Here is a 25,698-nt window from a genome sequence, read left to right as displayed (position 1 = left end):
TTAATTAATTACACACAGTGTGATATTTATTTTAATTAATTTGATGGTTGTGGCTTACAACTAATAAACCAAATAATAAAAACCATCAATGTTTTTATCAGCTGTGAAAACCAAAATTACCAACATTATTAAAAGCAAAACAGAAATATATTAAGTCATTGCCCCCATTTTTATGCAGCTTTATCCCAGATTTATGTTTTGAAAACACATTTTGGCTTTAATTTTACACATTTAAAATTGTATTTTATGTTTTATAGTTACTCAGGACAGAAAAAAACACACTTTTCCCCCACATATTTTCTCTCAACATTTTACAATTTTATGGAAAAACACAGTGGAAAATGCTTTTTTGTTATCAAATTTTAATTTAATACAGCTTTAACGGTGATCGATTACATGCAGTGAAATGTCAACACACAAAACTAACATTTCAAAATTTGTAAAACACACTTGGGCCAAAACTCTTAGCCATGGCTGTAACAATAAAACCTCTGAACAGACCGAAGGAATGTCTTTCTGCAGTATTTACAGTCAAAGCAAATATATACACATTTCTTTACATAAAAGTATCTGTAAAGCTTTATTGTTACATGAAACCGTATTAATCTTATCAGCTGATTAATTGATGAGTTTTCTCTTGAATAAAACGGGCTTAGCATTTTTCTATACTATAAAGGGCTAAATCTTTCATGATACACTGACTTATTTAAATTAATTTGAACATTTTGTGTCAGTTGTCTTAAATACTGACAGAATAAGCAGAAAATTGCGGGTTTCTCGCATTATTAAACTTATTTATAAAATACAACAAAACGGGAACCTCCTAAGTTCCCGTTTTGTTATATCTGTTATAATCGGTTTATATTTCAAAACAGAACTGCATAAAGTGCATTTAATCATTAAACCGGTTTTAAGATCCAACAACGGACTTTAGACCGTTTCTCTTCCCCCTTCTAAAATGGCCGCCATGTTTAATTCTGCATCAACGGCTCCGCTTAGGGATGGTGATAAACGGCGCCCTCTGCTGGATGGCGGCCAAACTACAACACTAACTGAATATCTAAGAAGACATTATTAGTGAATCTATTAGACCTAATTTTAATCTAATTGACAATTAATGAATTGTTTGTATACCTAGTATTAATCTCTATTGTAATCATCTGGAGTAAAATTATTTGTTTTGTATTTGTTCCCTCTGGAGCTACTGATCAGTACGCTTCCTCATGGCTGTCATTAGTTCTGACATGAAGTCCCCCCCTGCTGCCGGCGCCGGAAGCGATGGTGTTGTCCTCTTTGGAGGAGCTGGAGGCATCTTTCTCAGCTGTGAAGCAGATCGCGGAGCGGAAACAGGAGCAGGAGCAGGAGGAGGTGGAGGTGGAGGTGGGGGAGGCGCACCTGATGCTACGAACACTGGATCAGGTGGAGGCGGAGGTAGAAACTCTGGATTTGGAGGCGGAGGGGGAAGAGATTTGTTTATGTTTCTACCAAAATTAGCCGCCGGAGCCGGAGGAGGAGGAGGAGGAAGTGAGTTGTAGCTGGTAGGAGGAGGAGGAAGTGAGCTGTAGCTGGTAGGAGGAGGAGGAGGAGGAAGGAAGTCTGGAGGATCTTCTGAGAAGTTGTCCATGGGTGGAGGCGGCGGCGGAGGAGGGAGGCCGTCCATGGAAAGTGGAGGTGGAGGGAACTTGCTGGGTGGAGGCTTGGAGGCCAGCGACGGGGGTGGAGGAGGAAGGACGGGGTCGGGAGGAGGAGGAGGAAGAATCTCATTCAGAGGGGGAGGAGCAGGGAGATTACCGATGCCCTGAAAAAAACCCAGAACGAATTAATGGAAGATTTCCACCAGGGAGACATATCTAAATCTGCAGCACGAAACTTTAATAAAAATATATCCATTTACATATTTATTAAAATTGTCACCATGTTGTTTGGTATGAGAAAAACAGAAGAAACAGAAATAAGAAGAAAGGAAGGACACAAAGATAGGAATAAAGGACACGAAGAAAGGAAGGAAACAACAAAGGAAAGAAGGAAGCAAAGGAAGGAAAGAAGTAACAAAGGAAGAAAGAAAGAAAGGACATAAAGGAAGGAAAGAAGGAACAAAGGAAGGACACAAAAATTAGGAGAAAGGACACAAAGATGGGAAGGAAGGAAGAAACAAAGGAAGACAGGAGTGAAGGAATGTAGGACAAAAAATAAGAAGAAAGGAAGTACACAAAGATAGGAATAAAGGTCACAAAGGAAGGAAGTAATGAAGGAAGGATGTTAATAAAACTTCCTGACTGTGAGTTTGTGAAACTGTCAGTTTCTTCTTCAGGTGATTTGGTTACCTGGTGCGTCGGTCCAGGCTGCGGTTTGGGGGTGTAGCCGTTGGCCTGAGTTACTGCTTTGGCTGCAGGAAACAGAAACGTGAATCGACTGAGTGAAGTGACATCACAACTAAATAAAGGAGCGTCCTGCGAGCCGCCGTACCTTTGATGGTTGGTGACGGCGTTGAAGGGCTGGAGCTGGACGGAGTGCTGCGGTTTGTCCACATGGCAGCGCTGACAGCGGCCTTCCTCTCTGCCGTTTTGAAGTTTTCATGCAGCGACGCTCCATACTGGAAAAGAGACGAATCGCTGCCGTAAAACACCTGAGTTGTATTGAAATATGTTTTTAAACATAGCGTAGATCAGTTGGTACCTTAGCGATCCGTATCCCGGTCACCCAGAGGTTCATGGTCCAAGCGTCGTCACAGCAAAGATATTTGATGTACTGAGACTCTTTCTGGATCTGAGGATGCTGCAGAAAAATTCACAATATATCCGTTACTTATTTAAAAGTTCATACTTGGCATCTTTTCAGCTGTTTAACAGAACACACACTCAAAAAAGTGTGAAATTAAAATTAATATTTACAAAATAAATACGAGAAGCCTATTAATAAAATGTCGATTTTTATAAAACTGTAATTATTTATGAATTGCATTTTACTTATTTCTGTATATAACTCAACATTACTCAGTAATATCCAATTGTTTTTTTTTATCAACAATATAAATTAATTAGTCAATTCTATTTGCCATACATTATGCATCAGGAATTTCACCACACAAACATAATTAATTAATAGTTTTTACTGCAAGTAGAAGTTCTTAAAAGTTATGTACATTGTCATTTTGGTACCAAAGATTTTGTTAAAGTATCACTTTTCTCCAACTGTGTTTTAGGGATGTTGTAGTTATATAAAAAAGGAAGAGTAAATTTCAATTGCTGCCAAAAAACTCAAATTTTGAGATTATTCTCTGTAATCTCACATCTTTTCTAGAAAAAACTCAGCAATTCCCAAGTTTCAAAAGTAAAAAAAAATTGACTTGGAAATTTTCTGAGCTTTTTTTTACTAGAAATTTTCTAGTAGAACAGACAGGAATTTTTGAGGTTTTTTTTTTAAGTCAAACATTTTCTAGAAAAAAGTCTGAAATCTTGAGATACATGTGAGAAATTTTCTAGAAAAAGCAAGGAAATTTCTTAGTTTCAATATTCAAAAATGTTTTACTCAGAAATTCTCAAACTTTTTGTGGAATATATCTGAGATTAATCCCAAAATTTCATATTTTTTTCTAGGATGCTTTTTACTTTTCAGACTGGGAGGTTTCTTTGTTTTTTAAGAAACATTCTTAGATCTCAGCAGAAATGTAATCATTTTTCAAAACAAAATAAAGGCAGATATTTCCTCTGATGTGAGGCCTTACAATACATTTGCAAACAAATTTTACTCTTCCTAAAGTGCAAAATCTTAAGTATTTCTTTTTTTACTTGCCCTGTTTTTTGCTTTCTGTTGTTATTCACTGAGTTACGCATTAGCAGTTCATGAGTAACAACAACTTATTGAACTTGGCTAAATAAAGTAAGGATTTTCAAAGAAATACTGAGGAGATTCTGGCGTTCCCAAATAAGATTAGAGAAAAAAGAGTTTCACATCCCTTTTAACTATTAAAAAAAATCAACCGGTCAGCATGTTTCTGTCTGCATTCTCTCACTCCTGCTATATTTACTATCATGCATCTGCTTATTAGTTATAATAATAAGATCTAAAGAACCATACAAGGAAGTGCTCAACAAAATTAGCCCTTTGTTCGTCTTTCAGATAAACTGGATTAAAATGACTCCTTTCACTTCTTCAAATGAAAGTATTTATTGCATCTCAGCTTCTCCATCCGGCAAACAGCTGTCAGACATGCTCAACGTGATGTTTGTTGAGAAGCCAAAGCTAGCATCCACAGAGATGAACTCACCTTTAGAACGAAGCAGAAGTCAGTCGGGGCCTTGTATCTGTTCTTGACGTCTTTGCCGTAGTAAACATTTACGTTGTCGAACTGGACGAAGCAGATCAGATCGCGGGACGACTGGAAACAAGATCAACATTTTCACTGAACCAAAAATAAATAGCCTACTGCCAAGAAATGCAACACTCTCTGGTGTTCACCCCACACATGTTCTGTCAACTTTGACTATGGGCTTTGACTAAGCCGTTCCAAAGGTTAAATCTTCCTCTCGTGGAGTCATTCTTATATGTGAATGTGTTTTGTTTTGGTGCCATCTGACCACACAAAGTTTTGGAAGAAGATGTTTCTGTTTTACAGCTATACACTGCAAAAACACAAAATCTTACCAAGTAGTTTCTAGTGCAAATATCTTAGTACACTTGAAATCAAACAAACTAAAAGTAAATTTTCATCAAGAGTTAGAAGCTTGTTTTAAGTAAATAATTCCTTAATATTGATGAAAAAGTTCTAGTTCTATTGGTAGACAAATTATAAATGAAACAAGAGAAAATGCCTTGTTATAATTTAAATCCTCATATACAATGTAATGGATGTACTGTTGGCCAGTAAAACCAGTAATAAATAGGGTGGTATCACTTTAAGAAACATCAGAACCATTGAAATGGTAACATTTGATCAGAAGCCTTCACTGATCCATTATGGCTGAGCATCCTCGTCCCTTTACCTTGGTTTTTCCTTTAGGAACGTAATAAATTCCTGAGGCTCGGAGCTGAAAGAGTCGCTGCTTCCACGACTTTTTTCCGTCTTCTTTGAGGTGCAGAACGCCTTCCAGGTCGGGCACGATGATTGACGTTCCACAGAAGTTCTCCTGCACAACCAAAAACATTCTGAAGTAATCTGAGACGACGAAACATCATCTAGCTACCAACACCTGGGAAATTTTATTTACTTACCTGCACCAACAATTCCTTGTCTTTGTCTTTCATGTCTTTGAGAGTTTTCTTATCCCTTTTCCAAAGATAAAAGTTCTGAAAGTCACAAAGAAAGTTGATTTAAGAATTATACTTTTTTTTTTTTCAAACTAAGACGGCCAGTGGTTGTGGCGGTTCAGATATCTCTAATATGCAAAGTTTATACATATTTCTTTTCCTTTTTTAACGCTTAAATGTTTCAGTTAAAGTTTTGGGGTTTTTTTTAGGTTTTGTTGGCTCAAGTGGCCTTTATTTGAAAGTAGTACGACGGCACCAGCACACAGCACCCCAACATGTTTCAGTTAAAGTTAAAGAAACTTTAAATATCCAAGATAACCTGAAACGAAACAGTTTCACGTGATCTTTAAGGGAAAACCAGTCTGAAAAAGTAATTTTTAGCGACCATTTGTGGAAAATGATTCTCTGTTGTTCATTGGCGTTATTTTTTTAGACATGTTTGCCTTCTTATTGTTGTCATTCCAATTCTGTTTAGTTTATTGATTCTACATGACAAACCATTATCAGGTTTTAGTGTATATGTTAAAATTTCACCAAAAAACTATACATTTTACCAGTTAATTTATGATTTAACAAGAGGGAAAGCTTTTTTTTCTACTTCAAACATTAAATTATTCAGGACATCTGATTGTCTGATGATAAAATGTATAAAACTTTAAAATGTGAGAAGTTATACCATAGACATGATAGTGGATCTGTAGCTTATACTCTTCTGTAGGTTGTAGAAAGTTTAACAAACCTTGGCAAGCTTTCATGCTAAATTAGAGATAAAAATTGGCTCACAGTTCCACTTCCTGGCCTCTAAACGTTTCCATAAATCACATCTTGACTTTGTGATGTCATTATTAAGCCATTATTTTGTTAAAACATACAGCCCATCCATGAAAGAAAAACCATTTCACTTTCCCGTCTTTCTGTTTCTAAAATATTTAGAGCTCCTTTCAGAGTCCATCTGCTGATGGCTGGAAAAAACCTGGAAGAAAAATCTGTTTGGACACACTTGTCAGAATGTAAAAAAATGTAAATGAACAGAGATGTTCTGTCTTTTTCGTTGGAGTGAATGATGGAGTGCTTCGGCGCTGTTCCAGCCGGACTATTTGTCTCTGCCAACAGACTGAATAAATTAAACTCTCAGAGATTGTAAATTGTCCCATTATAACAACAAACATGCCAAGATCTCTTTGGCTGTTGCGTCTGATATATTGCAGCTACGACATTAAAGAAAAGGGTCAGCCTGCCTTGAGGAAAGATATATCATAATTCAACACAGAAAAGTGCCTTTTTTCAGAGAGGGATTTGCACAAATGTCCAGGACTTGTATGATATCATGCTACGTACAAAGAGCTGAAACGTGGTATTTTCTTTAAAACAATGACAGGACCAACCTGTGGGTTTTTGAAAACCTCAAATTTATCTTTTCTCTCCTGGAAAAGGACTTTGTTTTCACTGTCCCTTGTCCAGGCAAGGAGGGGCTCCACCAGGTTCTCATGGTCCTCAAATGTCCGTTCTGTCAAAAGAAAAACACACTGAAGGATCAAAACAATTCCTCCAATTAGAGTTAAACAAAACGATGGCTCTAAAAATGTCTCTTGAATCAGAAAACTTCATAAAAATGTAATTTAGTAAGCTCAAGACTCCTCTATTTATATAAACACATAAAAAAATAATGTTAGCATTAGCTTGTTGTCTTCTCTGGGTGTTTAGTTGAATGCAAACTGCTAGTTTTGCTTCTTGGGACCAAAAACAATCATTTATAGCTCAAGATGTTCTATAAAGTGAGATGGAAATGTAGTGGTCCGAGAATGGAGCCTTGAGGAACACATTTAGTTTTTTTTATGTACCTGTACAAGAAGCCACACAATGCCAATAAATAACAACCACATTTATTATTTTCTATCCAATATTTTATCTCAATATATAAAATATTCTGTTAAAAAGTTAGCTTAGCTCTTTTTGTGTAATTTGACTTAAACTATTTTACATTTTTACACTTAACAGTACTCAAAACATGTTTCACAAATCCTTTAAACCAGCTGCAGCTTAAAATGGTCCAAAATAAGAATAAAATGCTACTTTTTAAAATTTTCATGGAGGACATTTAGCGGCTTTAAACTCTAAAAACATATAAACATACTTCCTTTTTCCCCTCTTGCCCACCCACCGACTTAGTCTTTTAAATTTCCATCACAGTTGGCATTAGAACGCAGTTTTACCACTGTCTTTAATTACAGGTTGCCGGCTGGGAAAAAGCTAGGCATTACATAAAATTGCTGCCACGGTTTCAGACAACAGTTTGGCTGCTGCGATCTTTAAGTTAGCTGCAGGGGAATGAACTGATAAGAGTTGAGGTCCCTTTGAACTTCATTTCACTGGTGCGAATGGTGAGCATATGGCGACGTTTTAGAGTAGCAGATTTGTTTGAAGATGTGTTCTTGTTAAGCTCAGTGGGGGTTTATTGGGCCTGACTCGACCCAACTTTATCTCAGTAAAGATTAAAGGTCAGCAGAGATGGTGTAACAATCTCAAGGTTTTAAAAATCATCTATGTTTTTTTTTTTTTACTTAGAGTTGTAAGTTAGTCAGCGATGACAGAAAACACAACTCATCTCCCCGTGCTTATCAGTCACAGCAGCTACAAATGACGTTTTCTTTGCATAAAAGTCATGGTGGAAAAGGGAATCTCTGTCAGACAGCTGTGAATATAAAAGTAGGGCAAAGGTCGTCACCTTGTACTTGCAGTACAAATAAATTAGAAAACAATCTTAAAGGGAAGGAAATACACATGAAGTTAAGTCTTTATAAAAACAAATATCATTATTGGTTTCAGAAAAGTTTTTGTCCACACGAACCTGCACAAATATACGCCACTGAGCGTTGTTTTGAACATGCCAAACCCATAGGGGGCAGTGTGGCGCTAAGCTAAAATTTACGTCAGCCAATCAGATTGCTTCAAAACAACCACAACTTCCTGTTGGGAATTAAACATGGCGGCAGGAAGTTCATTTGTATGAACAGACGACTGCTACAGCAAACTCATTTTAATATTAACAAACCAAAGTTAACATTCAGATCCTTCAACAAGAGAAGCTTAATTTTAACTCTGTGTGGGAGTGTGAACTTTTTAACCACAGCCATCATGCTCTCAAAGCAGTTAATACGATCATTTGTCATGAGTCAATCCACTACTGCAAATAGTTCCCCAAAAATTCAATACTGCATTGTGTTCACCTCACATCGCATCGCATGGGGAGTTTCAGGAACTGCTAAAATAAACCATTTCCTGATGGACTTAAAGCAACATGGCTGGATAATGTGACGTTGGTGAGTATAGCTAACACAACTGAGATCATGAGGCTCCTATTTTAGACAGATGGAGATGATTGACATCTGATTAAAAGGATGTCAAATTGAATCCACTTGCTCACATTAACTCGTGTTAGAGGATAAGCAGGAAATGAAATACAAAGAGTATGGGGGAAAAGTAGTGGGGTGTCCAGAATGATGAAATCTTTGATGCAAATCCTCCCACTGACCACAGTGAAATTACTAAATTTGTTTTTTTTTAATTTCATTATTTTAGAGTTTTTGTACACTGCAAAAACACAAAATCCCGTCAAGTATTTTATCTAGTTTCTAGAGCAAACATCTTATAGAAAACTAACCTTACAGTATCTTTACAGCAAGATATAGGAGCTTGTTTTAAGTAAATAATTCCTGAATATTAATAAAAAAAATTACTTGTTCCATTGGCAGATTATTTCAGTTATAATTCTTTCCATGTTCCTTATATTGCTGAAATGTTACTTGTAAGTTGGTTTTGTCTTGTTTCAAGATATTTGCACTGGAAAGTAGACGAAAATACTTAAGATTTTATGTTTTCGCAATGTATGGCTGTAAAAGAAAACATTTTTCTAAAGCTTTGTGTGGTCAGATGGTACAAAAACAAAACACATCCACACACAACAGGAGTGTATTAAGATATTGGCACCAGAAACTAGACAAAAATACTTGGTAAGAGTTTGTGTTTTTGTAGCGTAATCAAGTCAAACTATATTTTACCACTTGTTTTTGCTTGGTGCATACCAGTTAACCAGTTCATTGCTTATTTTAAATGCTTTATCACATGAGTTTGGTTTATTTTTGCCGCTTCCATCCCTCGTGTCTTTGCACAGACCATGCTAGCGTTGTGACATCACCTGATGGTGGTATTTTAGGAACTCACCAAACTGCAGCTCGTGGTTGGTTTCACACAGACTCCAGTCTACGTTGCAATCACAGTGAGTCTTCTCAAACAAGTTGTCCAGAACCTCTCTCACGGTTTGCCTCTCATCAACCATTAGAGTCTTGGAGCTGCCATCGTTCATGACCACCTTCACCACCAGCTGTCAAAAACAAAAACAAAACATATAAATTTACACTGTTTTTATGTACTTATATAAATCTATTTAAAAAACAATAAAAATACTAAAACAAAACATAACAAGGGCAACTGAAGCTTTAGGGAAAGATGCGATGTTTCAAGATCAACAACAGTAGCCTGGCTACAGCTAAGTCAAAGCTAAGCTATAGCTAGGCTACAAACAAGCAACACCATGATTTTTTTTACTGTCAGTATTGAAATTCTCTGGTAAACCAGAGAGGTCAACAAAATGCAAAAGCCACAATGGAAATTATACTAAAAAGGAAGTTATGCTATATGTGTGTTACATTAGCAAGTTTATTGTATTTTACCTTTTAGTATAAATTCAGTTTTACCATAACCTCCATTTGATCATATGCTAAGACGAAAGTTATGCTAAAATTAAAGTTAAAGCTATCCCATAACTTCAGTTTTAGCATAGCTTCCATTTTAACATAGCTTTTGTTTTAGCATGGCTTCTATTTTAGCATTACGTCTGATGTAGCATTAGCTTCCATTGTAGTATGGCTTCTATTTTAGGATAATTTCAGTTTTAGCGTTATTTCTGTCATAGCATTAGCTGCCATGGTAGCATAGCTTTCATTTTATGATAATTGTCATTTCAGCATAGCACCCATTTTAGCATGGCTTCTGTTTGAGGATAGGTTCCATTTTAGCATAACCTCGGTTGTAGCATTAGCTTCCATTGTAGCATAGCTCCCATTTTAGGATAACTTCCACTGTCGCTTTTGTTGTTGCGTTTTGATTGTTGTTGACCCTGTTTGGCCACCGTAATTTTTGCTACAATGTACTGTTGCCAATGGTAGACAGGGGGATAATACTACTACTGATTGTTTTTGGTGTTACATCACTCCAAGTCAGCCACACTGGCACCAGACATGCTGACTAGTCAAAGAAATAATCAGCATCTCTGTGGATTGGTGCAGACAAGCTTACCATGAAATAAATGTAATTTCCTTGCTGCATATTCAAGGCATGACAAAATACAGCATACGCTTAATATCTACTAATATGCATTTACATTTACATGTTCATTTTGTAGACTAAAGGTCTCAGATATAATGTGGACAGAAATAGACTCCCTAAGTAAGACTAAATCCAACCTTGAAGTACATGCAGCTTGTTGACCAGTTTAATAACATATTATGTACCCAAATGATTGTTTCTGCTTCATAATGTTAGCTTTAATAAAACTTTTGAGAGCATCAGCACTTCAGTTATTCCAGTCAAATGTCTGCATGTAATTTTAGGTCCTCAGACAGAGCGCTGACTGGGATTTATTTTTATCTAGGCCAGAGAATTGACACTTCCTGCCATATGGAAACAAGTCCAGTTCTGGAAGACTGATGACTTTTTATGAAATTGGTTGCCTGACTGTTGTCATACATATGGGCTTTTGTAGATCTTATAAAGGCTAAGATTAATAAGATCCCAGTTTGCTTGGCTTTTTCTATCTCTACCAAAATACAGCCTCTCCATGTGGCTGAACAATATGTCCTATATCACAAACATTCTCAGAAACCAGGGTATACATCTAAAACTGAAAAAAGACCAGACCACAGAAAGATCTGCGAGAAACTACTGGAAAAATTGTGTCTGGATTTCTTATGTTCACGCAAAACTGGCAATGCTAGGTTTTCTTAGCTTGGGGCCCAACTGTGTCCAACTTTCAGCCAGTGGGCTCAAAAGATCACCTTTGGATAAAATGAAATTTGCTAGAGTGATTAGTTAGTTTACTAACAAAGTCTGCAATAAACCAGACATGGTTGGAACATCAAGGAATGGAAAGGAGCCAACAAACTTTCCAGCTATGTTGGTGACCAAACCAAATGACGTTGCAGAAGTCATTTGCAGGGAAACCATTTTCCCACAATGATAAGAGGAATATTTTAATAAATCACCTTTCAAACATGTGAATATTGTAGCGTTTGCACCATCAAGCATGGTGGCAGCAGCATTGGTTTACTGAGGGATAGATCTGAATTTCTGACCACAGAAACATCTGCTGAAGCTACTGCAAATACATCAAAACTGAGGCATACTGTATATGTGCCTATAAAAGTGAACATGCTGAATTTATTGAGCTTCCATGTGGAAGTAGATGAAAAGTAGCCAAAAGTCAATAGATAACGTTCAAATTATCTCAAGACAGCATTGAAACTATAGTAAATGGATAACTTTGTCAGGTCAAATACTTAGACTTTACTTTTGTCTGATGCACAGATTTACATCCAAGACTGTGTTTTGGTGCTTTTGTGCCACTTTGAAGATGATTAAGTGTCCATGTACAGAATGATCCAGAGCAGAATGCTGGCTAGATAAAAAATACCCATCTATTAATGTGATTGATGGCTTCTCTGTCAGGCCAGATGGAGAGGAAACTACAACATGCTGTGTTGGAACAGAAGGCATTTTCCATCCTCCATAACTCTCTTCATCTTTAATGCAGCTCAGTCAGATCAGAGCAGAATATGTGGAGTTGAAGTTTACATGTCTTACCTTTTTCACTTTGGCTTCCTTTAGCTTCTCCAAGGCAAGCTTGATTTTATCTGCCTTCATCTGAGCTTCATTTTCTTCCTAAACAGGAAAAACGACAAATAGAGGAACTGAGTTAGTAGATGTTTTTCTGATTTAAGCAACAATTAATAAATAGTTGAGGGAAGATACTCTCCCTTTGTTAGCTCTTCCCGTTTTTGACCTACCAACATTACAACATTACAAATCAGGTTTATTGGCTCGTATTCTGGTACAAGGCGGTGTGGTTTAAAACGGAGCCACATCTTAGATTCATTGTTGAGCTGTTGTTAGAGTAAGATCAGGCAGACTGCTGCTCAAAGTAGGTGAGAGTGTTTAGAGTAAACAAAGGTGGCACAGGGTATAAGAAATGCATACCACAAAATACTCAAGACTACAAAGTAAAATTATACCGCAGAGCTGAAAATAAGCATAATAATTGGGCCCCAAATGTCATGTTTAACTCAGTTTGTGACCGCATTATTAATTTAGTAGTTTGCAAAATATTGCATCTCCAAATATGTTTTCTACCTGCCTGTGAAACCTTGGTAAAAGTCTTCAATCAAACTATTAAAAAACCCAAACATTTCTGTACTGTGTAAAACTTTGCAATCATAACTTGTTTCTTTACATTTTCCTCCCAACCAGACAGATTTTTCTGCTGCAGGTTGAAGCAGTTTCATAAAACAATCCTACAGACTTTTCTTTTAAAGTTTTTCTTTAGACTTTTCTTGCTTTTTCAGCCATTCCTCATTTCCTCAAATCTGTTCATTTTCCGTGTACTGTCATGGTTAATTTTGGTTCTGACGTCTTTTCTTTTTATCTTTCTGTTAACATTCTCATTATTTCTCATGCTATCTTTGTCTGGTATCATAACTAGATGGAAAATTACTGGAAAAGTCCAAAAAAACAAGGTGGAAAACTTCAGAAAGCTTTTTATCAAGAAAACTATACTGATGAGGAAAATATTAAAGCTGCAGTATGCAACTTCTGTTTAATAAAAACCGTTTTATTGTTTTTTTGTTAAAACTGTCACCATATTGTGACAATGTAATACAACACAAATAATCTGTGAAAAAAATAAATCTCCTCCTCCTCTTCCCTGAGCTACTATTGCCATATGAAGAAATGCAATCAGAGCCACGAGGAGGGTCTGAGAGCTGTCAATAATCCTTGTGAATGCGCTGCTAAATATGCCAATGGCAGAGAAGCGCTTACCGTTACCGAAAAACCATTTATCTACTGTCATCATAAGAAATGCTAACCAGCAATATGTAAAAAAAAATATTTTTTTTTACAAAAGTTGCAAACTGCAGCTTTAAGGTTTGGCTTTCTTATCAGAAAGGTAAGTATGTTTAGATATTTGTAAAGTGCGATTATTTTCAGAATCCAGTTAGGGTTTTTGCTTCCAGTATTGCCAGTTTCCAACAAACAGGAGCAGTCTTTACATTGATAGTAACATCAACACTGTACGTTTAAAGACTATAAAGCTAACCTGTACACATCTCGCCTACCAGTGACACACACTTTTGCCACAGCTGGTGTTTTAACCACAGTAAAATGAGGTCAGGAGCTCTGTTAAAGCAATAAGCTCCCGTCTACCTTACCTACCCAGGCCATCCAAAGACTGACACTGTTTTACTTCCTCTAGACCCCCTGATCCTGTTACAGTTTTCGCATGGTCGTATGCATTTGATCTGTTCCAGACAGACCCTCAACTGTTTCTCCTCACGTGTCTCTCTGACTCCAACAGATGGATCTGGTTATCTGTGACCTCACTGTCTGACTGCTATAAGACCTGAACCATTCTTTTTTGAGTTTCACAGAGACGGAAAGAAAAAAAAATACAGAAGTCATCTGAAATTTACATAAAGGGAACAGCCTTGTCAGAGGTGGGATGATTAAACTACATAGCACATTTTAAAAAACGAAGAAGAGCTAAGCATAATTATTATTGTGTGTAAAAAAATTCAGTCAGTAAATGAGATTTACAATTCATGAGAGAGGTCAAAAATGTCAAAAGTCAAGAAGTAATGTGGTAAGGTAAAAATTTTAAAATATAGGAGTATATTTTAGAAAATCCATGTTATAAATTCCTTTGTTTGTTTACTTCGATGCTAAACTTAGTGTTTTACATCAGGCACCTTGTTGGGCGGCTAAGGGGGCCTTCAGGAATAGATATTGAGCTGTTAGCGGACACTACTCTGGATACTTTTTACTTTTACTTGAGTAAAAATATGTTGAAGTAGTGCTACTTTTACTTGACTTTACCCCATTGGTGTTTAGCCTTGTAGTGTCTACCTAAAGAGTAAACTCCTCCACATGTTACCTTCTTTCAAAGTCTCACTGCTTTTAAAATCTGGACCGGTACCTGTAAACCTTTGGAAGTGAAAAGGTCATTGTCATTGATGCCTAGATGACAATGACCTTTTCTAGAGTGAGGACCCGTACCGTTGTGGGTTTTGATGACTGCAGAGTGGGAGGCGGCAGGGTTGAGGTGGTGGAAGAAGATGTGGTGGTGACACTGCTGCTTCTGTTATTTCCTGGAGATGGTGGTGATGTAATGGAGGAGGCAGGCTGGAGGCCCAGGCCTTTGGGCGGTGGCGGCAGGTTTGATGAAGACGATGGTGGCGCTTTCAGACCTTGTATTTCTGCTTCCAGTTTCTTTTCTGTCTCACTGAGGTCGGCCACCAGGTCGGCCATCAGGGCGTCCAAGTCATTGTCCTCCAGGTCATGTAGGGACGCTGGTGGAGCAGAATCAAAACATCAAGACGTAATTCAAATGTTTTATGGTCCTTTCATGTCCCCTTAAACTGAGACTGGCTCTTATTGGGTTTTAGGAACATTGTACATGGGAAGTTTGCTTCAGTTTTACCACTTTTTAATCTTCCTTCTTCAAAGAAAATGTCCCACAGAAGACTGCTGATGCACAGTGTCTTCATGCATTATTTTACTTTCACATGCTCTATTTAGTTTTACTTCCTCTCCTGAACCTTAAAGCCTAAAAAATCCAATTCTGATTCAGGACTGATGAAATACCAAGTATTAGTAATCATCACCGTCATTAATTAAATATGAGTCACTGATTAATTACATATTAATTTTTGTATTCTGTTTTTTTTATACAACAACAGATATTTTATGGTTGATATGACGTATATCTATATTTATACACTGAATTTTACACTCTTGGAGTAGTTAAAGGGACAGTGGGGTGTTACTTAGCTAACTTAACGCAATAACAGGCTAACAAAAGCTAAAAATGTAAATTGTAGTTTTTGTAAAGGCTGACTTCTAGCATATAATTAAAAAAATATTCTGTAAGAATTAAACGAGCAACATAGAGAAGAGAGCTGTGAACATCAAGGGTGTGACCTTTCTTTGAAACTCTCAGCTCTTGTGAACATAAGGTGTGATTAAACCCTGATCTCTGAAATGTTAAACAGATCAAACAGAGCAACAAAATGATTTCTTTTTTCTTCTAATTTTCCATTTTACTGATGAAACCAATGACTGTGTCCTGTCTTTACGTAACTTCAGAAGTTATTGTGTAAGTGACTTGCTGTCAGAGAGAGTTTGACAAAAACAAAAAAAGGAAAGTCACCGTTCAGGCCAGTAAAGCCGACAGAGAAGTTGATTTGGTGGCTAGTGCTGGGGTGTGGTTCCGGAGGTTCGATTTCCTGTCCGAGACTCTGCAGACAAGAATTAAAAAAAAGACTATTTATGAGAATGTGATTATTTCTGTACAGGGAACAACAATTTCTCATACGTTTATGCTGATACAGTCACAAATTAATATTATGCACTGCAAAAACACTAAATTTTACCAAGTATTTTTGGTCTAGTTTGTAAAGCAAATATTTTAGTACACTTGAAATGAGATGAAACTAACTTACAAAAGACTTTTCAGCAAGATATATGAGTTTGTTTTAAGTCAATAATTCCTTATTATTGCTGAAAAAGAACTAGATCCACTGGCAGATAGTTTAACTTGTAGCAAGACATTTTTCCCATGTTACAAGTTAAATAATCTGATAATAGAACTAGCACTTTTTTATAAATTTTAAGGAATTATTTACTTAAAACAAGCCTCTATATTTTGCTGAAAAGTTACTGGTATGTTAATTTAGTCTTATTTCAAGTGCAATAAGATATTTGCACTAGAAACTAAAAAATACAGTCAAAAATTGTGTTTTTGCACAAAATTAGTGACTGTAATGGACTGTGATCACAAAGATATAAAATTATGTCACCAACATACATTTGCTAAAAGAGGTAATACTGCTGTGTGAGGTAGGAGGATGAAAAATATTAAAAAATAAAGTGGATCGAGAATACAGCCTTGAGGAACCCCACATGTGATTGTTGCACACATTTGATTCAAAATCTTGCAACACACTGAGTTTCCCACAGTAAAAACATATGTGCAAAATGAATTAATCTTTCCTAATAAATTATAATTAAATACAGTTAAATTTGTGCTAAAAACATTTAGCTTAAATTTTTTACAGTAAGAAAGAAATCTAATAATTAACTGAAATCAATCGAATGAGTGGAAAACTAACTTGTACTTCCACATTTGGAAAAGAAACATATCTTTGAGTAAAGTTTATCCTTGATTTGACATTAAACACATTAAATCAGAAACCTTGTCACTCTTACTTCACACTTTTCTTTTTCTACTTTATTTTCTCATGTCATCTCAAAAAATAAAACTTTCTAAAAGACATAAAAAACTGGCACATAAATCCAAGTGGAGATTTAAAAAAAAAAGGAAGAAGTATTGCTGAAAGTTTTTTCACCTGAGTGAGGAGGTCCATCTCCCCCAGCAGGTCGCTGAACATAGCGTCAATATCATCCATCTGAAAAAAACAGCAACAAAAGAGATTTGATTTGCTTTCACATAAACTAACATAGAGAAACAGCAATATTTATTTTAGTGTAACTAACATAATGCAATCAAGAACCAGAAAACACATAAAATATCAAACAATTAAAACTGAAACTCAGTTCTCTTTCGAATCAGATGATCTAATCACAAGAAATAAAACCGCAGTCCCAGTTTCTGATGTTTGAAAGAGAGGCATGTAATTCAAAATAACTTTAACGCATGAAAAGGAAGCAACATTATGAAGAAAGATGAAAAATATTAAATTTTTGCTCATGTTGGCACTGTAGCACAGTTAGCCGCTACTGGAAATGAGAAAAGCGGCCATTTAAAATGAGCACACCAGTGCTTCAGAAGTAATATAAAGGTTTGTGAGGAAGTTTGAAAACACAACTGAAATCTAGTCTTTGCATGTTGTTTTTGTTTACACACAAGCTAGCATCGGCACTGCAGCACAGCTAGCTGTACACAGAAGTTAGAAAACTAGCTTTAAAGTCACCATTCCATTATTTCAAAGGTAATTTGTCATCGCTGCATTGTTTCTCATATGCAAGAGGAAAAGAAAGATTAAAATAACACAGATGTGACTGAGTGGTGCCAGTTTACTCCTGCTGATGGTTAATCCACCATTTCATCCCACGACTCTACGCTTACCACTGCATATATCTGTTTGTTTTAAAAGTTTTACATATTTAGCTGAAATGAGGAGATAGATATTTATAAAAATGCTCAACTTTGAATAAGAGATTTAAAATGGTCTTCCGTCAGCATTTATATGACATAAGGAGATTATGCAGATATTGAAAATAAAGTGGGCCAAGAACAGAGTCTTGAGGAACCCCACATGTGATTGTTGTTCACACAGATTTATAACTCAAAAACTCACTTATTTGCAACACTTTCCAGTTTCCCAAAGTAAAAACATTTGTACAAAATGAAACAATCTTCCCTGAAAAATTACAAATGATGTGCAATTAATTTAGATTTAACTTTGGTTTAGATCTGATTTTTAACTGGATTGTTTTAATGTTTTTAACAGTTTATAGAGAATTCTTTTGTCAATGATTGTATTTCTGACCGATGTTTAATTTAGTTAACTTTATCTTCCTAAAACATGAGCAAACTGTAGTAGATAAACTTAAATCATTAAACATGTGAAAAGAGACTTTGATAACACAGAAACTAAAATGTAGGAAGCAGTGAATAATGAAAGTATCCAGAAGTCAAACTAATTTACACTTCTTTCTGTTTTACTCACAGGCTACCAATAGCCCTGATGCTGAGCTAGTAGTGACTGGAGGCTTGAAAAAGCAGCATTAAAATTACAAGGAGCTTCAAAACCTTGGTAAACTATTATTGATTATGTTTCTGGATTTGTCCAATACTTGGGATTTATGGTGCTCTTGTTAACATCTGTGGCAACAACAATGAAGTTCAAGCCTTTTGAAAAGTAATGACGATGTTGTTTAGGCTTTTTACTTTGGAGTCAAAATTGGTCCTGAAAAATGGGAAATTTGGTCTATTTCTGATTTTCTGATATAGTTAAAGTCAGATTCACATTCTAGAGCTTTTAAATTATCAACACTGGATGAAGATTTGGTGAATTTGCAGCATAGAAAAATCTAATTCTTAGTTCAATATTTGCAAAAACGCTTGTGGAATATCAGTTTTGTTCTTGTTTTGCGACGAAATATAAACATCCACAATCTTATGCCAGAAATGAACTACAGATATAATAATTGCTGCTTTCTTTGCAGATGATTAAATGCAATAGTGACAAAGAAATCTAAAATGGGATCTTGGAGATCAAAAGTTTAGATTTAATGTTCATGCAACTCAAACACTTTCCTTTAAAATGTGTGCAGAAATATGTTCCCTGAAGCTGCACAGTCTTCATCTTCAACACGCATTAATTGGAGAAAGACTGCATGCATAACTTCAGGCATTCGATATTTGTCGAAACTTGCCACGTCTTGTTGTACGTGTTGAACTGGTGAGTCCTATTTTGAATTTCTGTAAAACTTAAAGCGGTGCAGAGTCTTGGTACGTCTTGAGGCAACATTTGATTTGCACCACTCTTCACACAAACACCCCAAAGTTCAAATACTGGTCTATATTAAGACATTCAGTCCGGTTTCATTTACGTAATACCAAGCGAGAGATTATGAAATGCATGGTTTTAATTTTAGTAGGGGCAGAGTTTAACACACAAGCTGCTAACAAATAAGATTAAAAACATTTTCAGATCATTAAAAAAATCGTTCAAACATTTTGAGCTCTCCAAAAACTAAACTACATGATCAAAATCAATTATTTAAAGTTAAAGCAAAATAGCCCAAGAAACTGCTAAAGTGGTTGTTTTTTAAAAACATCTCCATAAGACGTACTGTAATCATGTTGAATCAGCTGCCAGCAGCGTGTATTTTTGCTGCCTCATTCCTCAAAGTGAATATTATGATAATCCCTGAATTTGGAGTCAAAACGGAGTCCTGGATTTGTTGTTCTCACATTGGAAAATAAGAAGTAAATTGTGGATGTTTTCTTTGTTTTCAGTGTGGAGCTAATGGTAGATTTCCAGCTATTATGCAAAATTCACCTTTTGCACATTTTTGTACTTCCATTTGGGTTTCTACTGCTTCTAAAAACAGACCAATCGCTTAAAAAAACAAACACCCAGCTGGTTTTTGGCAATAAATTAATGATTTTTGGTATCTGGAAAACGAGCCATTACAGAATGTAATGTCACAAATCTGACCGTTATCTAGCAACCCCAGCCAATTACCTAGCAACCACAGCTGAATTAAAGCACGTTTGGTCAGTTGGTTTTACCACTGTGTGCGCTGTACAATGGCTGCTGGAAAAGACAAATGTTTGTTGTTGACTTGTCATTCAGAAACCACTTGCTGCATTCTTGTTTGTTGTGCAGGAGGCTCTACTTCTGTTTTTCAAAGATGAATGGTTGCATAACTGTGCATCTGTTTACAGCTTGTGTGAGAGTAAGTGTTGAGTTGGGGGCGTGGCCAGAAGCAGCTCGTTTGGATTTAAAGTGACAGGAGGCTTTAAAACAGCTCATTCTGAAAGGATATCAGAACAAATCTCATTGTTTAAGAGAGATTTTGTACAAAAAATGCATGTTTTGTATAGGCCATCAGCCTATCCTGACCTGTTCATAGAAACATAATAGATCACCTTAAAAAGTGGTTGCAGCATCCATATGGTTTCCTAAAGCATTCCTGTTAGTCCTATAAAAATCTTGAGTTGGCATTAGAAGAAATAAAAAGCCAATTAAAGATGAATATTAAATTTTTCTTTTTGAAACATAAGTTTTGGAAAAGTGAAAACTAGCAGCTACCATCTTAGATACGTTCTTGGTTTAATCTCCACTCACTTATCATTCCATACTGATGAAATCAAATGTTGAACCACAAAATTCAAGTGATGTGCATATTGGAGCATCTGGAGAGTTTGAGTCTTTACCATTTAACCATGTTTGGGGAGGGCACGCAGACTGGAGAGGAAGTGGTAGAAGGGTTAACTTCCTGTCATTCTGCAAACTGAAATCATCACGGAAATGGTGTCAGCAGCCACCTGCAAACTCAATTTGTACTGCCTTTCTCATTTTTGGTGCACCTCTAGGAGAGGAGATGTTTGTGGTCGAAGTAAAGTGCTAATCCATAAAAAATTAGTAATTTTCTTTAATAATACCAAAAGGTCTACAGCTCATTTTCTTTTATATTCTTCTCCTGGCATCACATTTTATCTTCCATAATGAAACCAGCTCAATTTTTCAACCCGGGTCACATGAGGAAAGGTTTACTCTGTCAGTCAGACGGCTCCGAAATGTTAATTTCCGAGGCCCGATGCCTTAAACAGACGACTCCCAGCTTGCAGAGGAGTGAAAAGAAGAGCGATTACATTTGGACGGATTGTGAAAACATCTGCTGATGAAGGCAAAAGCGGACCTGATCCTTAAGACACTTCCTTCTTAAATAAGGGTGAACATGCGTCACCAGCAGAAGTGTCAAAAAGCACACTAATGGAAACACTGCAAAAACTCAAAACCAAGTATTTTTGTTTAGTTTCTAGTGCAAATAAGACAAAACTAACATACAGCAAGACACATGAGCTTATTTTGAGTAAATAATTCCTCAATATTGATGAAAAACTACTATTTTCATTGCCAGATGATTTAATTTATAATATGGGAAAATGTGTTGTTATAAGTGAAATAATCTGTCAATGGATCTAGAAATTTTTCATCAATATTATTATAATTATTCGCTTAAAATAAGCTCATATATCTTCCTGAAAAGTTACTTGTAAGTTAGTTTTGTGTTATTTCAACTGTACTAAGATATTTGTATTTAAAGTACACCAAAATTATTTGGTAAAATTTTGTGTTTTTGCAGTTCTGAGACAAACCCAAAAAAATGTCAAATGATTCAATTACGCTACCCTAAATTAAAAATAATAACTGAATCTTTACATTTGTGGATGTATTAACGACTATTTTAAAAACTTAAATTTGATTAAAACCATTCACACGTTGCCTGAAAACCACAGGATGTCTAGATACTGACACAGACCCACTGTCTCTTTAAGAGGAGGGGCTGTAGTAACTGTTTTCCAAATGTGCTGCACATTATTTCCAAATTAAGAAATAAAAAATATAAAATTTGTTATAAATTAAAGAAATTAACCAACAGTGTATGTAAGCTGTTAAAGAAAGAGTCTGTATTGGTAGTAGTATTGACGGAAAATCCTGATGTTCCAGGATGGTTGGACTCCATCACAAAGTTCTTCAGGATGTTTTGGTTGTTTTCTAGTTTTCTATTGGGTTACTGAGAAAAAAAACAAACTCCGATCCACCCAAAAACCTCGGTCTCGGTTTGTTGAAGTGAACTCTGATCCGGTTCAAATGCTTACGTGAACACCAAGCGGACTGGAGACAGCTACAATAGCAGGAAGCGGACAAAAGCTCAGGGCATTCTGGGTAAATACAACCAAAATAAAAGCATGATGCTAACGCTAGCTGTAGAAATGGCTTGAGGTCAAATAACCATTAAAATCTGTTAAAATTTCGAGAAGAAGAAAGTTGCTCTCCGTGTGTTCTTCAGACGTTTTGTAATTTCCTTTAGTGGTTATTGGTGCAGCGCCAATAACCACGAGGCGAGGAGGGGAACAGGTTTTTTAAAAAGTTTGGTTTGTTTGAAACAGTGAAATGTAACAAATGTTGTAATTTTGGTCCCAAACCAAACTGAGTTTACCGAGGCTTATCAGGTGTGAAAACACACCAAGTTGTTGATCGCGTGCTGTATACCGTCTTGTTGAAACAGCCATTGAAAAAAACACGACTTCTTTATACATCTCAGGAAATGTTGCTTCATTTCTCTGTAGGTCAAAGTATTATTATACAAATCTTAGTAAGGATTTCTGCTGGATCTAAGAAAAAATGCTTTTAAATGCAATAATTGTAGTGTGTTAATTTTGTTCATTTTTCAGTGAGAAATGCACTGGCAGCTTTGTTTTCTTGAGTTCAAGCTTAAACGTAATTGAAGTTTTTATCTGTCTCTTGGTTCATGGAATTCCTCTAAAGTTTTCATTGAAGAAAAGTTTCAGAAAATAACTAAAATAACTGCTTAGAAGTTCCTTGTTATACAATAGAGGCCTAGACAATGAAAGCTATTAAGTTAACTTAATTATTTTAACTTTTGTTAATGACATGGATTCTAAATTCACATCATAATCGTCCTAAAAACGTCTTAATAATTCTTAAATTCAACTTGCAGAAACTCTGGTAACCTCCTAATCATGACATGTTTAAAACTTAAATAATTTCTGATCTTTTTAGCTGATTAATTTAACATTTTCTACACTTTAATTGTTTCCCTCCTCACCAATTGCCTTTATACTCAAAGTGTGAAATTTTTCCAAATAATATTTAGAACAAAACTCACATTTTAAAGAGTAAAATGTGAATCACAAAGAAAATATAAAGTACAGTTACTTTGGTCAAATTTGACTTAAATACATCTAAAGTTACTGATCAAAAATGTTACTGAAATGGAAGTAAACATTACCTAATTAAAATGTTGCTTTAACTAAAAGTTACCTAGTTACTCTGAATATTTGTGAGGTGATTGTTATGTGTACTTTTAATGAGATTTAAATTTCCAAAACTTTTTTATTTTTTGTTAATTTTATTGATATTTATTAGCAGATATGATTTCAAATGTAACACTTTATTCAAAACAAACTCAAATAAAAGTTCAGGTACCTTAAACAACTTAAAAAAGGAAAAGTTACAGACAAATTGTACTTAATTACAGCAATGTGAGAAAATTAAATTAAAGCTCTTATGTACTTTATACTTTAAACTTGCAACTTTTTTGAGTGAACCAGTAAAGCTAAGCTAACAACATGCATAAATAGGTGCTACAGTCGACTTATAAAAATATATATTGCAGTTTCTTTTAAAAACAGGGATTAATATGGTTAACAGTGTTGAACTGGATTATTTTAGACTCAAGTTTACTTGTATAGCATCGGTTAAGTGGCAGTTTTTACCACGTGAAAGTTTCTCACTTTAACTGAGAAGAAAACGGCAGGCTGCCCTCTCTGAGGTGAGATGGAGAGAACAATGACAGTTTTCACTTCCTCTTAAACACGCACTGAAACTCTTCATATCGCCTCACAATCAGATTTGAACATATAATTAAAATGCAGAACTGAATATTTATTCTCTACAGAACCATCCAACAAAACGTCAAACATGTTTGCACCGTTTTAGCCACGAATGCGTTGAAATTCAAAAACAGACGCAGAAGCAACGATGGCTTTTACTTGGATGTGATATTTATATCTAGGAGACGCGTTTACAGAGATTTAACGTAGAGAAATTAGAGTAAAAGACGTCGCCTAAGGGGATGAAAAGCCATGACTCATAACCGACACAACACAAAACAATTTCTTATCTTCATTTCGTCATCGTATTTTTTTAAAACACAAAATCCTGTCTGCACGAGTCACAGAGTAACGCGATGGCTAAAATGGTCCCTGACGACACGAAAAAGACGCCGCCTCAACCAAAAAGACCTTTACTTCTTCTTTCCAAAGACGCTTCACATCCACATTTAAAAAGTTTCTCTTATATTAGCAGCAAACTGAAATCACCAGGCGCTTTAAACGCAAACCTGATGGTTTTATGTCGTTATTGTGTAAGCGCAGCAAGTTTCAGGCTACACCCAGTTAGAAATAAACACATATGAACTTACATCCCTTTTTATCACGTCAGCTTATGATGTATGGTTGCTTTACGTAAACAAAACCACCATATTTACCTTAATTAAATTAAACAAACTCAATATTTTATCATTTTCTTGACGAAAAAGTGGAAACTGTAATATTTTCACTTTTAAAAGCTGTTTTTTCTGTTAAACATCCTTGTTTAGTAAAAGAAAAATAGAAAATCATTCAAATGAAGTGACTAACAATCCGGATATTCCTGGTTTAAGTAAAGAGAAGATTAGTTGTAGGTGTTTACCGTTACCTGCAGGTACGACACTGAAATAAACAGAGATGTAACTCACCTCTTCAGTTGTAATAATCCTCAATTCACCAGTTTGTTTCAAAATAAAAGCCACATGGACATTAGATCCACGCTGAAATCTCGCTCAGCTAAGAAAAAAGCCTAAGGTGACGGCCACATGCAGGCAGATCTGGGTGTGCTGATGCGGCTTGCATTTGGGCTCTCTGACTGTTTCTTCCTGCTTAACGCGGAAGTTCAGGTCCAGACCTGCCACTGCATTCCTGCTGAGAGATAAAAACTTTCACAATCCTGGACCGATCCGCCTCCCCCCGATTCACCGTCGCTCCTTATCGTCTCCACAAAGCTGCTTCAGAAGTTCAGAGTTTGCTTTGGCGGAGAGAGGAGATGCAGAGAAACGCTGGAGTAGATGATGGAAGTTTCTGAGAGAAAGCAAAGCTGAATCAGCCATCTTGGTTAATAATTCACCATAACAGAAACTGATTTACAGCAAGACTTCAGGCAGCAGTGGCAGCGCTGAGCTGCCACCAACGTTATTACAGTTAACTAAAAGCCACAAAATTACAGAAACTGAAACCGAGAAAACGTTGTGAGTGAGTGAGTTTACCTAATACATCTCTTATAACGATTTGAGGAAATTGATTTTCCTTCCCAAGCAGCATTAACATCTTACCAGAGACCCCGTTTCCAAACCCACAGCCCAAAGTACAACATATAAAAAGAAACATCAATGTTTAGAGTGTTTTTATTCTATATTCAGTAATTATTACATTCATTTAGCATAAATGTTGCATCAGATTGTCTGATTTTAATTGGCCATGGCGGAAAGTTTTATTATCAGCTAATATATTATGAATTTATTACCACACAGTTCAATTTTTCATTACAATCCCCATTTGATTATAAGAAAATATGTACTTTTTTAATATTAATCACATAAATTGTATTTTATTCACACAGTTCTTATGTTGTTTTTTTTCTAGTCAGAGCTTTAGAAATAACATTTCATTTCAGTGATCGATTAGTCACAATTAATTCGATTAATCGTTTTTACCCTACTAATAATTTCTTATTATTACTGGAT

The 25,698-nt window shown here is 35.8% G+C and overlaps 1 protein-coding gene across 1 annotated transcript; it reads right to left on the bottom strand.

The window, feature by feature from the left end:
• Positions 1 to 162: 162 nt before the first annotated feature.
• apbb1ip (amyloid beta (A4) precursor protein-binding, family B, member 1 interacting protein) lies at positions 163 to 25,081 on the bottom strand. The gene is made up of 14 exons (XM_032551521.1): positions 24,658 to 25,081; positions 16,983 to 17,042; positions 15,785 to 15,872; positions 14,632 to 14,924; positions 12,166 to 12,243; positions 9,469 to 9,628; positions 6,633 to 6,754; positions 5,212 to 5,286; positions 4,983 to 5,126; positions 4,268 to 4,378; positions 2,677 to 2,775; positions 2,467 to 2,593; positions 2,325 to 2,386; positions 163 to 1,798 (listed from the first exon to the last, which is right to left on the bottom strand). Exons 2-14 carry the CDS (start codon positions 17,040 to 17,042, stop codon positions 1,202 to 1,204), a joined length of 2,016 nt encoding a protein of 671 aa, XP_032407412.1. The 5' UTR covers positions 24,658 to 25,081; the 3' UTR covers positions 163 to 1,201.
• Between the last annotated feature and the right edge of the window lie 617 nt (positions 25,082 to 25,698).

The sequence above is a fragment of the Xiphophorus hellerii genome, chromosome 21 (genome assembly GCF_003331165.1).
Source record: "Xiphophorus hellerii strain 12219 chromosome 21, Xiphophorus_hellerii-4.1, whole genome shotgun sequence".
Taxonomy (NCBI): Eukaryota; Metazoa; Chordata; class Actinopteri; order Cyprinodontiformes; family Poeciliidae; genus Xiphophorus; species Xiphophorus hellerii.
The sequence above is the reverse complement of the archived record's forward strand: the minus strand, read 5'-3'. Positions and strand labels throughout refer to the sequence as shown.

Bases quoted from the DNA above. Each gene is read 5' to 3' on its own strand.
- apbb1ip (XM_032551521.1), bottom strand. From the start codon at position 17,042: ATGGATGATATTGACGCTATGTTCAGCGACCTGCTGGGGGAGATGGAC. The intron at 6,755-9,468 runs GTGAGTTCCTAA...TTCTTTTGACAG, and splicing joins CAACCACGAGCTGCAGTTTG to AACGGACATTTGAGGACCAT. The intron at 1,799-2,324 runs GTAACCAAATCA...GGTTTTTTTCAG, and splicing joins AGCCTGGACCGACGCACCAG to GGCATCGGTAATCTCCCTGC.